This window comes from Ursus arctos, unplaced genomic scaffold, assembly GCF_023065955.2.
Source record: "Ursus arctos isolate Adak ecotype North America unplaced genomic scaffold, UrsArc2.0 scaffold_6, whole genome shotgun sequence".
NCBI classification, from domain to species: domain Eukaryota; kingdom Metazoa; phylum Chordata; class Mammalia; order Carnivora; family Ursidae; genus Ursus; species Ursus arctos.
Window position 1 is genome coordinate 82489246 of NW_026623078.1, and position 15030 is coordinate 82504275.

Sequence of the window (15030 nt, forward strand, 5' to 3'; positions counted from 1 at the left end):
AAAGTTTTCCGGATGATTCTATGGAGACCCGTCTTGACACCCACACTGCAGCGTCAATCGTTTGTTCCCTACATTGATACTCGGGGCACCGTCTGTGGCCAGAACAGACGCAGGTCGGGTCCCACAAGCAGAGCAGAACCGCAAGCCAGAGCTCCTGCCGACATGCACCCCGGCCTGACCAAGGGTGTGGGTGCGGAGGACAGAAGCACTGGGGCAGGTCAGCCTGTCACAAACAGGAAGTTCTGGGCCCTGGGCAGTGGCGCACATGAACACGGAGACGGAGAGGAGCCAAGAACCCCAAGTGCTCACGGGTCCCTGAGAGCACCCCGCCCGGACCCACTCGTATCACCAGGTGCAGCTACTACCCCACGGATGAGGACTCCTGGGGGCACCATCGTGCGGCAGATGACCTTCCTGCCTTGCCAACGGCACTGCACACCCTTCCAGGCCCTTCCCCCACCTCCCCCTGCACCCTCACTCCCGTCCCCGCCAAGTGGGGCCCAGCACACGTTCTCAGACACAAGCTCTGGCTTTGTCTGCTCGGGTCTCTCTCCAGGTAGGCGCCCCCTCCTTGCCCCCCTTCTCCACGTCTCCACCTCTGACACGGTCTCCAGTTCCCCAGGCGGAATTCATCGCTCCCTCCTCCACGCTCAAGGCTGGTGTCACCGTGTTCATCTGACTCACATGCTCTCTGAGCTACAGGACCCTCTTGTTCCCTCTGCATCTGTCACAGACACAAACCCAGGGCTTGGTATACAGCAGGTGCTCCATAAATGTTTGAAGCCTTCCACTGGATTTAAGGGCCCCTGAGAGTGCTGTGCGTCCAGGGAGAACGATGCCATGTCGCCACTGGAGGGCGATAAATACTAACAAGTGGTGAAGGCTGGGGCTCCCCTGGACTGTTGCCTCGTCTCCCGCTGGGGGCACACGTGAGTCAGCAATGGCACAGACCTGGGAGTTCTGGTGGCATCTGCACCTCGGGGTCCCTGCAGCTGCTCAGTCCTGGTGCACCTTTGGAGGGAGCATCTACTTTTGTCGGGAGATGTGTGCTTGAAGCAGACATAATTGAGGGGCCCAACAGAACGGGGTGGTGGCCTGGGCAGAGTCCACCCTGCCCCGTGCGGGTCCGGGAAGAGCACGGAGAAGGCTCGTGCCCTTACCCTTACGGCCATGCAGACCTACCACCTAGCTTCACCTGCTCAGCTCTGCTGGTGTCTTAGCCACGCAAGGGCCTGCAGGTGACACTCCCAGGACCCCCTCCGGAAGGTTCCAGGTGACCTGCTCATACTTCAGGATGACCCCTGGGGTCTCATGCCCCCTCCACACCACATGGCTTCTCTGAGCCCCTCGTCTGCCAGCAATCTGGACACATCAGCTTTCCTCCCTCCACACACTTCCAAGGCCAGTGATGGCCCCTAGAGTGTTTCATGTGCTTTCAAACAGATTGCTCCGGGAAGTTGGCCTTCTGGCCAGCTCGCTCCTCTGACTTGGTTTCCCCTTCCTCCTTTGCTTCTTGTAAACCCTCCTGCAGGATAATGTGACTTCACAGCATGCTAAAGTAAGCTGATCCCTAGTGATCATCTCCTGGAAAGTAAAACTCCTTATCTAAGGATAATGAAAACTGAGACCCAGAGAGGGTAAGCGCACCACCTGAGGCCACACAGCCATCATCTCGAGGATCCCTGATAGGCAGGCTGCTGCAGAGTCACCCGGAAAACTTGTCCTCAGTACAGTACCTGGGCCCCTTGTTTGGACTCTGAGACAGGTAGGGGACAAGCCCAAGGGGTCAGGGACTTTGGAAACACTCCCCCAGGAATTCTGAAGTCTGGGAATCACTCACCTAAACTACAGATACGCCCTAACTGTGAGAATACTAGAGGCACAATGACAGAAGCAGGGACCCATGCAAGGAGGAAGCAGAAAACACAGACGTAGAAGGGCCGGGGGGGGGGGGGGCACCCCCCACTCGGTGCTTCCTCTGCCCTGCACTTCATACACTGTGTCTCATTTCTGTCCACCCCCAATCCGGCAAGGCGGGTCGATTCCATCCCGTTTTATACAGGAAGAACTGGAACTTGGGAGGGAAACTGATATGCGACAAAGCTGGCATTCAGGTGCAAGGACACTGGCCCCTTCATCCATCGTCCCCTGTACCCACCCCTACATAGCTTGGGAACACGGGTCTGAGCCTCCGCCCCAGCACCCCGTCGGACAGTGTGCTCTCCTTAAAAACTGCGTGTGTTAAGTGGGACCGGAACTTTCAGTATGGGCTCAACCATGTCTGATCCACCTCCTTAGTAAGGACCCGTAGCACCAGGTTCATTGCTATGCACACAGTAGGGCCTTAATAATGACCTGCTTGTCTAATGCTGTAAACTCAGGAAAAAGAGCAAAATCCCACATGGTAATTAAACTCAGGAACTGTAGTGGCCGTTTGCAGAGAGAACTAGAAGCAGTGTGAACAGCTGCTGGAGGCTCTGGGGAACGGGTTCCAGCAGGGGACCACATGAAGGGCCCAGGCTGTTCACCCCCGGCCTCCTCTGATGGACAAGGAGCATCTTGGAAGTCCAGGTGAGAAATGAATGGTGAGGGAAGAAACAGCCATCAGGACCCAATGTCAGCCTGCCTGCCACTGGTGCCCTGGGGACCCCGCTCAGAGGGACGCCCCGTGCCTCTGACAGCCATGCAGGGACACAGGGCCATGCCAGAGGCTCTTCTCAGTGCAGCCGCCTGGCCCCGGGAGGTTCTGATGTCCACATTCTGGAAGGCTGCGACCAGCCTCCTCAGATGACCAGACCCTTTGCGCAGAGCAGACCTCCACCCAGCGGAGACTCAGAAGGTTTCTGATACAGCCTCTGGTGAGCCGTGGGGGAGGGGCAGTGGGGCAGGAGCAGGGCCTGGGGACGGCCCGGACATATGGGCCCATCTGCATGGAAGCCAGGGCTGGCTGTTCATACCTGGCGCTCCCCCGACAGGAAGAGAGAACATTTTTTAAAGTGACTACTACACGCCTGGCCTTTTGTGAGGCCTTTACGCATATGGCCTCATGACCCCTTAAAGGTCCCCATTTATTGCAAATACCTGCACTTGGGGTCCAGTTAAGGAAGCACATGGGACCCCCTATCTGCTAGTTCCCAGCCAGATGGCAAGGTCCAGTTTCCTGGTCTCTAAGGTGGAGTCATGAAGCCTACATTCCTCGAGATTGAACACGGTAAGGCAGACGGGACAACGCGCCCACTGCCACCCCCTGGGGGGGGAGTTTTATGACTGTTTTGGCCTCCTGCATGGCGCCAGCCCCGGCAGGAAGTCTGAGTCAGTGTGAAGGGGTGAGTCAGAGCAGGGCAGGGCCCCCTGGGAGAACAGGGGTGAGGGGTGGTGATGGTTCCTAACTGGGCTTTAGACGGGGAGACAGCAAGAACTGGTCTGACTTGGGATATGTTTTGAAGGCAAAGTTGACGAGATGTAAGAGCAGTTAGGGTGTGTGATGGGAAGAGAAGCGTCAGCGACCCCCCCCCCCCGACTGTGTGTGCCCAGAACAAGCCGGGAGCTGGTGGTGCCATCTGCCAAGATGGAGACCACGGGAGAGGCACGGTTGGAGGATGAAGTGGCATCTGTGGCTCTTCTGTGGGACAGGAAGTGTTGGAGGCTCGTGCGGTTCTTTTAGGACGTGGGAAGAGGGGGAGATAGCGATGCAGACCCAAACCCCGCAGCCGGACTGTCGGAGGAGAGACAAGGGTCTGTGCTGCCAGGAACCTAGAGAAGGATGTGCTTCAAGAAGGAAGGGACACGATCATTCGGAAGGTGGAGCAGGACGAGCCTGGAGAGCGGACTCCGTCTTCAGTCAGCGCTCAGGCACCGCCGGCCCGGGAAGGAGCTGCGCGGGGGCGTGTGGAGAAGCGAGCTAAGGTGAATGACCTTGGGGGAGACACGGGGTCACGGAGGATACCGACCTGGAGGGGAATCACGGAGGGCCACCTCGAAGCCCACTCCCCACCTCCCTTCCTCAGGAAACCCAGGCAGGAGTCCATGTGTCCTTGACCCTCACAGCGTCTCTGGCCAAGGGCGAAATTTCCTGTCTCCTCTTCTTGCATTTCAATTAAAGATCATAAATTAGGTTACTTTAAACTAAAACTATTTAACTATTAATACCTTTTTGAGGGGTAGTAATGATGGTATAAAGGGATTAAAAAAGGCCTTTGGTTTCGGGGGGCCTGGGCCCAAAGCTAGGTCGCCTCACACTCCTTCCACGGACTTGGGCAACGTACTTCCCCTCGTGCCTCAGTCTGCACAACTGAGCGCAGCGTGGGTTCACGAGGGCATGTGTGCGAGCCCGGCACACTGGAGGCGCGCACGGTTGCTCCACTCTCTTCTCCTCTTCCCATTAATAAAAATACACAAAAAACCCTTTATTCTAATTATTACTGCGAGTGACAAGTCAGCCAACAGATTGGAATGTTAACAACACAATAATGACGGCTCTAATTGTTACCAACGAAAACAACGAAGTAGTAACGACTGATAAAAATGCACCACTCCGTCTAATGGGTATTAATAAAATACCATTTGATCCTTCTAATCCGATGGTGACAACGCAGCTCTTCCACGAGTTCCCTAATCACAATGATGGCACATGAACAACCGATTAACCTCATTATCGTTAATAAAGGAACGGCAAATAGTTATTCCCGATATCCACCTAGTTCCAACTGGCATAGATTCACGGAGCTGGATGGGATTTGAAGATGCATGAAAATTACTGGCACAAATTAGCACGGCACTCACAGGGCTTATGTGGCTCAGAAATGTTTGCTTGGGGGGCGGGGTTGTTCATAATTTGTGCGTCCTTCCCCCTCAGGATGTGGCTCCCAGGGGCAAAGCCATAATGACAACCTACCTCGGCCGATTTCTGTGCAGAGGCCCAGGGCCCACAAGCCCACCCAGCCAGCCATCGCTGGGGCCAGCCCCTCCCCTGGCTACCAATCCAAGGGCTGTCTGTCTGTCCTGATGGCCACACCCAGCAGCACCGCCTTTGCAAACCCTTGCCCCTATGAGACACAGATTTCCATTTTCCTAAAAGGTGCCCAGAATACAAGAGCCACCGTCTACAGCATCACGCATGTGTCTATTTTTTCTAAAACATGCCAGCAGGTGAAATTTTTTTTCATCTTGGAAAAGAGGCACCAAAAACATCTTCCAGGACGCCGGCTGCCGTGGGGTCTAGGCTCTCTGCGGCTGCCGTGCTGGCTCATTCCAGGACGCACAGAGCTAATTAAACTCTGAGCTCAGTTTCCTTAGGTTTTAACTGGGATCCGCATTCTTCTCTCACAGGTGGTTATAAACAACAGTTGCAATGACGTAGGAGCACTAAATAAAGTGTCTGACAATGGCAGAAACGAAACACACTTAATCTCCCTTCCTTCTCATCAGAGCAGAAAACCCTGCAGCAGAAGCAACCTGATTTTCCCGATCGGCGTAGGTAGGAGCCACCTCTGGGCCCCGAGAGAGGCTGCCTAGCTCCCCTCTCGTCCAGAATCCCGCTCCCTGGCCTGTCTTCTCGACCTGCAAGTCTCTCTGCCCCGCTAACACATGGCTCCTCTGAGCACGCGCGGTGGCACCCAGACTTCACACCCTGCTCTGATTCACGAGCCAAGTCGGGCACACAGTGGGTCCTTTATAAACCCCTGCTGAATGGATGACCCAAAGAATCATGGAACAAGAGGAATGGTGGCAAAGGCCAGGGAAGATGAGCATGCAGCCGGCTGAGAGGAGTGAGTCAGAGCAGACAGCCACAAGCCTGCCACAGCAGCCTCTCAGCGTGGGCGTGGTCGGCTGGCGCGAAGCTCAGGGTCCACTGGGTAGGGATCCGATCAAGACGCCGGGCAGTCCACACTACAAGCTCTGCGTTGTCCGGCTCGGAACCGCTGAGATCCCCAAAGATATGAGAGCGCCCTATCTCTGGCAGAAGTCCCGCTGTGGAAAGCCCGGTCATGTTTATAAGTGCGGCATCCAGCTCAGTGCCTGGCATTCGGTAAACATTCAAGGAAGGAAAGGGATTTCAAAGTGAAAGTGAAGGAAAGAAATACATTTTCCAAGGTAGCAGAAAAAAAAAGTCGTAGGCAGGGGAAAGAATTGTAGCTTAAAGTAATTTGATGGAGCTGCATGTATGCCGAATTCTTGAAACACACAAGCTTCGCTCGCTGGAAAGCAAGGTAATAAAACAAATGCGAAAGCACTCTGTTTTGCACTATTAACATCAAAATGCCACAGTGAATGTGGAATCTTTAGAAGACCATGAATTATGATTGATTTTATATTCCCTTATTGCATGCCCTATCCGGACTGAATGGGGGGTGCCAAAATGAAGTCTGAGATCGCGTGCAAGGCGCCCATCACTCACCAGGACACTTCACATGTCAGCGACCCGTGAAAGCTGGTTTCAGAAGCGCAGAGAGCCCCCCGTCTCTGGGGTGGGTGCCTTCCTGCCGGTGCCTGACACATGGACAGGGAGGTGTCGAGGAACACGGGGATACTGAAGCCCACTGCTTTGTGCAGCTCAGGAAGGAGCCAGAGGGACCAGCCCGTTAATGCCCCCGTGCCCCTACTGGCCACCACTGCCACCAGAACAGGACAGCGTCCCCACCTGGTGCTCCCCAGGCTTCGGGGACCTCATCACCTGGGCTACATCCCTGCTCTTCTCTTCAACCATAGTATTGCCCTCCCTTTGATTTTTATTGCTATTTCTTGCAAGTGGCATAACTCAAGTTCAGAAGGTTAAAAAACTTGCCCCAAATGTCCTAGCTGCAAAGTGGTGAGGCTGGGATTGGAAACTGGCCTCTGACTCCAGAACCGTGCTCCTTCCCCTCACGCTGCTCTTCTCATGAATTTATTGATCCAAGGAGGGCTGGGGCAGGAGGATGGGGAGGAAGCTTTGATGCAGGAGGCAGAGAGAAAGTGAAGGACAATCTGAGCGCCTGCCCCCATCAGACCCAGGCTCCCGGCACTCTCCCACTTTGTACACACTAAGGTGGGGCTCATCGTGATGCAACATCTACACATAGGGGGACCGAGAGGGTTTGGGGCCGGGGTCACCTGGGGAGTGAGGGAGGTGTCGGCTCAGCAGCTAGTAGCCCTGCACAAGTCTCTCTGGACCTGGGAGTCTTGCCCCGTGATCTGTGAAATGATGGTGACCCTGAGTCGGCCCATCTGGCAGGTGGCTGTGGGGTCACGGGGGACCACGAGGGACGGCACTTGTGTGGGAGCAGGGAGCTGGACAGAGCACGGGGTCAGAGGAAGTCCTGCCAGAGCGGAGTCTGAAAGACCGAGGCGGCAAGGGGAGGAAGGAAGAGGAGGAGGAGGGTATCTAGGGAGCGAGACAGCACAGAGCAGAGTGTGAAGGGGGCCCTGACCCGGGCATTTTACAGGTGGGTAAACTGAGGCCCAGAGAGGGGGAGGGAGATGGCCAATGTCACAGTGGGTAGGAAGTCAGACACCAGAACTCGGGGGTGTTGTCTCTTAGAATAGGGAGCCCTTGGGTTGTTCTGGTCCCTCAGTCGAACCCCTTCCAAACCTGGCTGCACAGTCTGGCTACCCTGGGCTTAGTATGGTGGGCTCCAGCCACACAGGGGCCTGTCCACACCGGCACACAGGCTGTGTCCCAAACCAGCTGTCCTTGCAGAGCTGAGCCCCTGCTGGGAAGGCCTCTCCTCCAGCCTCTGCCCGGCCAGTCACACCCTGTCCATCAACGGACACCTTGTCCGGGGCGCCGCTCCCTGTGCCTCACCGCTTCCCTTTCTCAGCACACTGGTCACCACAGTGTCACCACCGCCTGCCCTCCAGCAGACTGAAATTCCTCTAGGTGGCCATTCTCCTAGCACAGGAGTGGGAGGCCGAGGGAACGAGGGCAGACGGGAGGACAAAGGACCCCCTGAGAGTTCTTTCTGATGAGCTGACCATACAAGACGGGTTACCAACCTGAGAACAGGGACCCGATCACTTCTTCCCTCAGAGGAAGCAGAGTCGCTAGGGAAGGGCGTGCAGAAATGGTAGTTACCTGTGGCCCCAGCAATCCAGGGGTTCCCGGTGGGCCCACTTCACCTTTCTTCCCCTGCATACAAAAGAAGCAAAATTAACAGCAGACAGGTAGCACCCAGAACCCGTGTAGTAACGTGTCAGTGGAAACGCCCATCTTGATTTCTCAAGCTCGCTGGTGGCAAACAAGGTCAGCAGGAGGCCGGGAAGGGTGTGAGTACCCAGGACAAGGGGAGCCACCCAAGGGACCAAAGATGTTGAGGAGCCACACAACACAGTCCGGTTTGTGCTGGCTCTGGAAGCGGCAGGAAGGACGGGGTGAGAGGCCAATCACACCAGTTCCCAGAGCTCACCGTGCCCACGCCACCGCCGGACCTGCCACCACCACCACTCCTGCACCCCTGCAGGGGCTTCCTGACCCACCGCCCTCCTTCCTAATCAGCCCGGACGCCTCCCCTTTCCCCCCAAATAGTCGGACTCATATTCTTAATACAGAAACCTGGTCTATCTTCTCTGCTCAAATCACTGCATTACTTCTCCACTCAGAGCAAAGTGTAATGGTCTCTCCTTCTTTCCACGATGGCATTCCCGCTACCTGCCCATCTCGTTTCCTCGTACTCTGTCCCTTACTCCTGCCACGCCGGTGTCCCTCCTCCAGAATGAACACACCAAACATGCTCCCACAGCGGGGCGAGGTCTTTCCACTGGCTCTTGCTTCTGCCCGGCATGCGCTCTCCCCAGGCCCCCCCAGTCTCTGCTCAAAGGCCCTCTGTCTGCATGTCTTCTCTGACCAACCCAACTAGGACAGCTCTCCACTGCCAACCCCTGCCCCTGCCCTGCCGTCTTCCCCTTTGTTTGCGTCACTACCAGATACACCGTTGATGTACTTATGTATTTGGTCATTGCCTGCCTGCCCGTCCTGGCTGCGAGCCTTCTGGAAACAGGGCCTGGCTCTGTTTTTGTTCAGTGCCCTACCCGGGGTCCAGAACAGTGCCTGTCACATGGTGGCAGCTCAATAAACATTTGAGGGCTGGATAAATAAATCGTTGCTTTGGGACTGATGTGGTCTTGAGTATAGACAATGGCAGGGGAAACAGCCATGCGGGGTAAGGAGGCGCCAGGACAGGAAGGCACAACCTGGAGATCTGTGGGCTTGCAGAAAGAGCAGGTTGACCTGATTCACAAGCCCCAGACCAGCACCCTATGAGCCACGGACACAGCGGCCTGGAGGGGCAGTGAGGCCTAGGTCAGAATGTTTTCTTAACACTTGTCAGGTGGAATTCAAAATGTGGTCCCAGACGCCTTCAGAAACGAGCCCAGCCTGGAGGCATTTGTCTCTGCCTCCATCTGATCCTGCTCTGATGAATGCAAACATCAGGGAGCTGATCGCAAGAGAGCTAAGAGCTACCAGCTCCCCTTCCTCAGGGAATGGAAACCAGACATCTTCAATTTTGTATCTAGACAGGCACCCCCTCCACTTGCTGCCAGGTTATTCCACTGAGAGTCACGAGTTATTTACAAGATGAATAAACCATTTTCCCTCAAGGTCGGTGGAATTCAGAACCCAGGCCAGCAAAGTAACTCTGTTTAGTGGAAGAAATGGAGAAACGGATCATTGACTGGTTGGTACGAAAGGATCAGAGGGAAGCAGGAAGGATGTGAAGGTCTGGGTTGGGGTTGAGCAGAATTACTACCTAAAAGGACAATTTGATTGGGGTGCATGCCAGTGTCCCTCCTCAGATGACCCACCACCTTCGGCGGGGGGGAGTACAAGCTCTCAGCAGCTCCCCGCTTCCCTCAAGTTTGGGGACCTCGTGTCACGACACTGCTAACACTCAGGGGGATAAGCCCCAGAGATGGTGATGACATCTGCAGGAGGCAGATGTGGAGGCCGGAGTTGCTCCTACACCAGGGAAGTAAAAAGACGTGATCTGGAAAAGGAGAAATATGGGCAGATAGGAGGGTCCAGTGAGGGGGAGAGAGAGAAGCAAGTGCACCCCAAGAAGTGAACATCCCAGCATTAGGGTTTCAGCAAGAACGAAAAAGCAAGGAAGTGGCAAGAGGCCAGAGGAAAAGAAGCAATTTGTGATCATAGCTGTGGTCACAAGTGGCATCGTCTACCAAGGCATCACCCACAGAAACATTAGGGTGACGTCTCTGGCCAGCTCCAGCACCCACGTTCCCACCTTCTCCACCCACAGCATCTGGAGCTGCCCCCAGTGCCCTTCAAAGCCTTCCCTCTTCCCTCCCACCCTCCTTCCCTCCTTCCCTCCTTCCCTCCTTCCCTTCTATCTGTCCAACCGTCCTGCCTGCCTGCAACCACAGGAGCCCAACCCTGCTCACATGCCCGGTCCCTTCCCTCCAGACTTTTCTGGGCCAGCCTGTGCCTTCTACGATTTGCATAACTTGTCTATACATAAACCCTACGCTGGCGGGCGATCTTCCTTAAGGGACAAAGTTCTGTCTGAGTTACTTCCTGCCTCTAAAACGGTGAACGGTTCCTCCTTACCTAAAAGATGTAACATTTGAGCTGTTTTATTTGGAAATTGATAACCCTGTGACTCCAACACGCCTTTCGATCTAGTGTCCAGTGTCCATGCTCCCATCCCTAAGCAACAGCTCAAGTGAGCTGCTTAGCTTGGCCCCCAAACACCCCCCTCAAGACTTCAGGCCTCGGAGACTCCGTGCACGCTGCCACCTCTGTCTGTAACACCCACCCTCCATCTCAACCTGTCAAAATCCTCCCCAGGCCAGAGCCACCTTTTCCACAAAGCCCCAGTAATACCGAGAAATGTGACAAAAACTTATTGAATACCCAGAGTCCTTGGTGCTTCCCGAGAGCTAATGAGCTGGAATTGTCACAAAGCTCGAAGTCAGCACTTAGGAGGACTTGGCCACTCACTGCAAGCAAAGGAACTTTCTGTGTTTCTTTCCGTGTTCCTTCCTCTACAATACTGTAAGAAAATGAGCTCAGAATCTAAGGCAGGTGGGGAAGGGCAAGCCACTTAACTTCCTAAGTCTCAGTTTCCTCATGTAGAAAATTATAATTATTGTAATTATTTGAAAAGATAGCCATGGAAGAAATAATTCAATATTTGAGGAAGTGCTTTATAAGGAATAACAAAGCCTTACACAAACACAACAGATCACCACAGGAATGAGGAGGAATGCGATGGCGGCTGATGAAGAAGAAATGGTAGTAGCAGGATTCTGGCTCCTTGGAGCCCCTGAAGTAGGTAAGAGACTCTGTGTCCAAGAGATCCGATTTCAAAACTGCTACTTCCCAGTGGTGCTAAAGAAAGTACATGAGAAAATGCCCACAAAGTGCTTAGCACAGGGTCTAACATTAGGAAATGTGTAGAAGTGATGGTGGTGCTGGTGGCAGGGATAGTGATGGTGGTGATGGTGATGGTGGTGATGGTGGTGGTGATGGTGGTGATGGTGGTGATGGTGGTGATGATAGTGGTGGTGGTGGTGGTGGTGGTGATGGTGATGGTGGTGGTCGTGGTGGTAACTAGTGAAAGTGATGGTGGTGATGGTGTAGTGGTCATGGTGGTGACAGTGATGACAGTGGTGACAATGGTGGTGGTGGTAATGGTGGTAGTGATGGTGATGATGGTGGCGGTGGTGGTAATTATGATGGTGATGTTGATGGTGGTGGTAGTGATAGTGATGGTGGTGATGGTGGTGATGGTGGTGGTGTTTGTGGTGGTGGTTGTGGCATAGTGGTGATGACAGTAGTGACAGTGGTGGTGATGGTAATGGTAGTGATGGTGATGATGGCGGTGATGGTGGCGGTGGTGGTAATTATGATGGTGGTGTTGATGGTGGTGATGGTAATAGTGGTGATGGTGGTGGTCACGGTGGTGATAACTGGTGACAGTGATGGTGGTGATGGTGTAGTGGTGATGGTGGTGATGATGGTGGTGGTCATGGTGGTCATACTGTGATGGCAGTGGTGACAGTGGTGGTGGTGGTAATGGTGGCAGTGATGATGATGGTGGTGATGGCAGGGGTGGTGGTAATTTTATGATGGTGATGATGGTGGTGATAGCGGTGGTGGTGGTGGTTGTGATGAGGGTGATGGTGGTAAAGGCAGTGATGGTGGTAGCGGTCATGGTGGTGGTGGTTGTGATGGGGTGAAGGTGATGGTCGTAACAGTGTTGGTGGTGGCTGTGACGGGCAGGGGTGAAGGTGCGAGCTCTAGCAGTGGTGGACACAGCAGCAGGAGCTACGTAACCTCTGCCTTTTGGACCTATAATCAGCTGTGGGGATTTGAGAAGTGCAGGCCAGAGCAAATTTTGCAGAAATAAAGAACTGTTTTACTAACAATAAGCCTATGTCTTGTCATTTTTCTTCTCTTCTCTTCTAAATTGCTACCCAACACAATATCTGGGTAAGCGTTTGTAATTTATCATGAGGGCAGATTATTCGAGCCATTCTGAATGCCAGGATGCTGAGCAGGACGGATATATCCAAGGCTGCCTATCTGCCCACGGAGAAGAGGAAGCCCATAAATCCAGAAGCGCAGCAATTCCTCCCCAGCCAGGACGAGTTAGCACAGCCGTGTGCGGGCCCGTTACCAGCTGAACGCATGGCAAGTGCGAGCGATTCTAATATGTGCCGTATGGTCTTTTGCTCAGTTCCTGTTCTCCATGCCTCCAAATGTCAAAGATGATTATTTTCTACCGGTTAGAGCTGAAACCAGGTGCTTAGGGAAAACCTAGGGCATCCTGACATAAACCCTGGCTCTGTGCCACGAGATGAATCAAACAGTAGCCTGTGATCCAAACGGTGCTAGTACCATCTGGTAGAGGAGGGAAAAGCAAGAAAAAGGCTTTAACAATTGAAAAGTAAAACAAAGTCGACCCAAGTTGCTAATGACAGAAGACCACCCACGTTCCTCTCCTGGAATTACGAGAAACAGGAGCGGATGGATCTGATCACGGTCAGTTCTGGGAGACTCTTGGCTCCAAGGGCAGTGGCCCGAGATTAAAGCAGTGCGTAACAATGCACCCACTTCAGTGGGCACCGGCAGGTCCTAGATCTCTCCAAGGCATCCATCACAAGGACTGCTAACATCCAGATGAAAATTCTGGTGTGCACATGGACGCACACGCCCACACACTGCCTCCTGAGGCCAAAACGGGGAAGGTCTGGAGCGAAGCGGACCAGAAGGAGCTGAGTTCTAATTCCTGCACCACTATTTATAGTTCATGTGATTTACACCCCTAAGTCTTGGTTTCCCTATTTGCAGAATGGGAGTAAAACTGCCCTACCTCACAGGATCCTTGCAGGAATTAGTGAGAAACAGGAGTGCAAACAGTTATCTCCCTAAGCACCTGTTGTGCGTGTCCATCATTCAGCCACTGCTTTACACCTGCCACAGACCCTGTCTTGAAAGTTATGTTCCGAAGGTAACAGACTCAACGAGGCGCATCATGACACAACTGGGGATCACTCCACCATAAGCAAGAAGGGGGGCATCATATTTGGCAGGTCACTTCTTCGGCTCTAGCCTATTGACGAGAGAAGAGAATCCAGAAGGTCTTGAGAAAACCTGATCAAAGGACCAAAGGGACTGTCCCCAGCTTACAGGAAAGGCAGTGATGAAGGCCTGAGGGACCTGGAGCAGGTCATCTGATCTTTCTGGACATGGAGTTTCTCACTGTCCATCTCAGGGATCCCTTACCGACATGATGATTTTGTAATTTAGACATTCCAAATTCTGCATTAAATTTAATACGCCTGATGACATGGAATTCTCTTAAGCAAAAAATCTCCCCTTGGTTTGTCCAGAAAAGAGGAAAGAAAACATGTAGGCATTTTACATGGGACTCAGCAGCACAGAACACACAACACGTGAAGTGAGAGGAAAGGTACAGGCAGGACCGATTTCTTTAAAACAGAGCATGCCCTGTGGAAAGTCAGGCCCTGGGTGACCAGATGCCCCATTCCAGGTCCCAGTCCTTCCAGCATCCACTGGTCAGCCGCCCAGAGAGCAGCATATGAATACAACCCACTCATCCATGCACCCCGACTGTATCAGAGGCTCACTGTGACATCACGTCTGCACGCTCAGCTTACACGCTTGCATGTGTTGTTTGTGTACTTCTCATGTGTGCATAAAAATATATACATTTTACAAGTGTGACATGCTCTTCTAGGTGCTACAGACACAAAAATACAGAAGGCTCTCGCAGACCTACATTCTAATGAAAACAAAATAAACAAATACCAAGATAAGAAAAAATGTAAGTTCTCTACAAAAATTAAAATACGCCTGGGGTGAGTGTGGCAAGCTGTCTATTTTGGGGTGAATGATTAGGGCATGGAAGATTTTGGTTTTTTAAATCAACCCTGTGAATGCTTTTTGGTGTCCAAGTGCATCAGTGGCCTCAAGCCAGGCGGGTTCTACTTCCAGAACATTCTGGGTTCAGATGCAATGGTAGCACTGCCCGCTTCAGCTAAGTAGCCGGGCTCCCCATAGATCTCTCCTGAATGCCTGGCTCTGACATGCAGGAGGAAAGCAGAGCCTCAGAGAGAGCAACAGGGTAGCACCCAGACCCCCCCGGAAGGCGGGAACCCAGCCAGGAGATGATGGCCGTACCGCCCACGCTGGGGTGCCTCGTGTGCCACAACCCTGCAGGATGGGGATGGCATGGGGGTGCCCAGCTCTGATCCTCCCATTTCACCATGTCATTGTGGAAAAATATCAGCTTTGTCCAAAATGAATGTGTTTACCTTGCCGGGGATTACACTGTCTGCCTGTTGCTAATCTCGAAAATAAAGGGCCGGATCGCCTTCCCCAGCCCGTCTATTCGTCTCAGTGTCTCGTTCCTGGGTCCTGCGGCTTGTCATTGTCTTGTGCCTTCCCTCTTCCCGCCTGCGTGTGTGCAGCATACGAGGGAGTGATGCTCTGGCTAAGGCTGATGAGGAGGAAATGACAGGTCTCCGCGAGGGAAGGAGAGAGAGCTAATTTTCTGAGTAAGTCATTCTGTC

General features: G+C 53.4%; 1 protein-coding gene across 5 annotated transcripts in view; it reads right to left on the minus strand.

The window, feature by feature from the left end:
• Positions 1-15030, minus strand: part of COL22A1 (collagen type XXII alpha 1 chain) — a 248445-nt gene that overhangs the window by 109834 nt on the left and 123581 nt on the right. For all 5 annotated transcript variants that reach the window (XM_026495370.4, XM_048212494.2, XM_048212495.2 and 2 more), the window contains one exon: positions 8051-8104. In XM_026495370.4, the coding sequence (XP_026351155.3) occupies positions 8051-8104 (54 nt within the window). The remainder of the gene's footprint in view (positions 1-8050; positions 8105-15030) is intronic.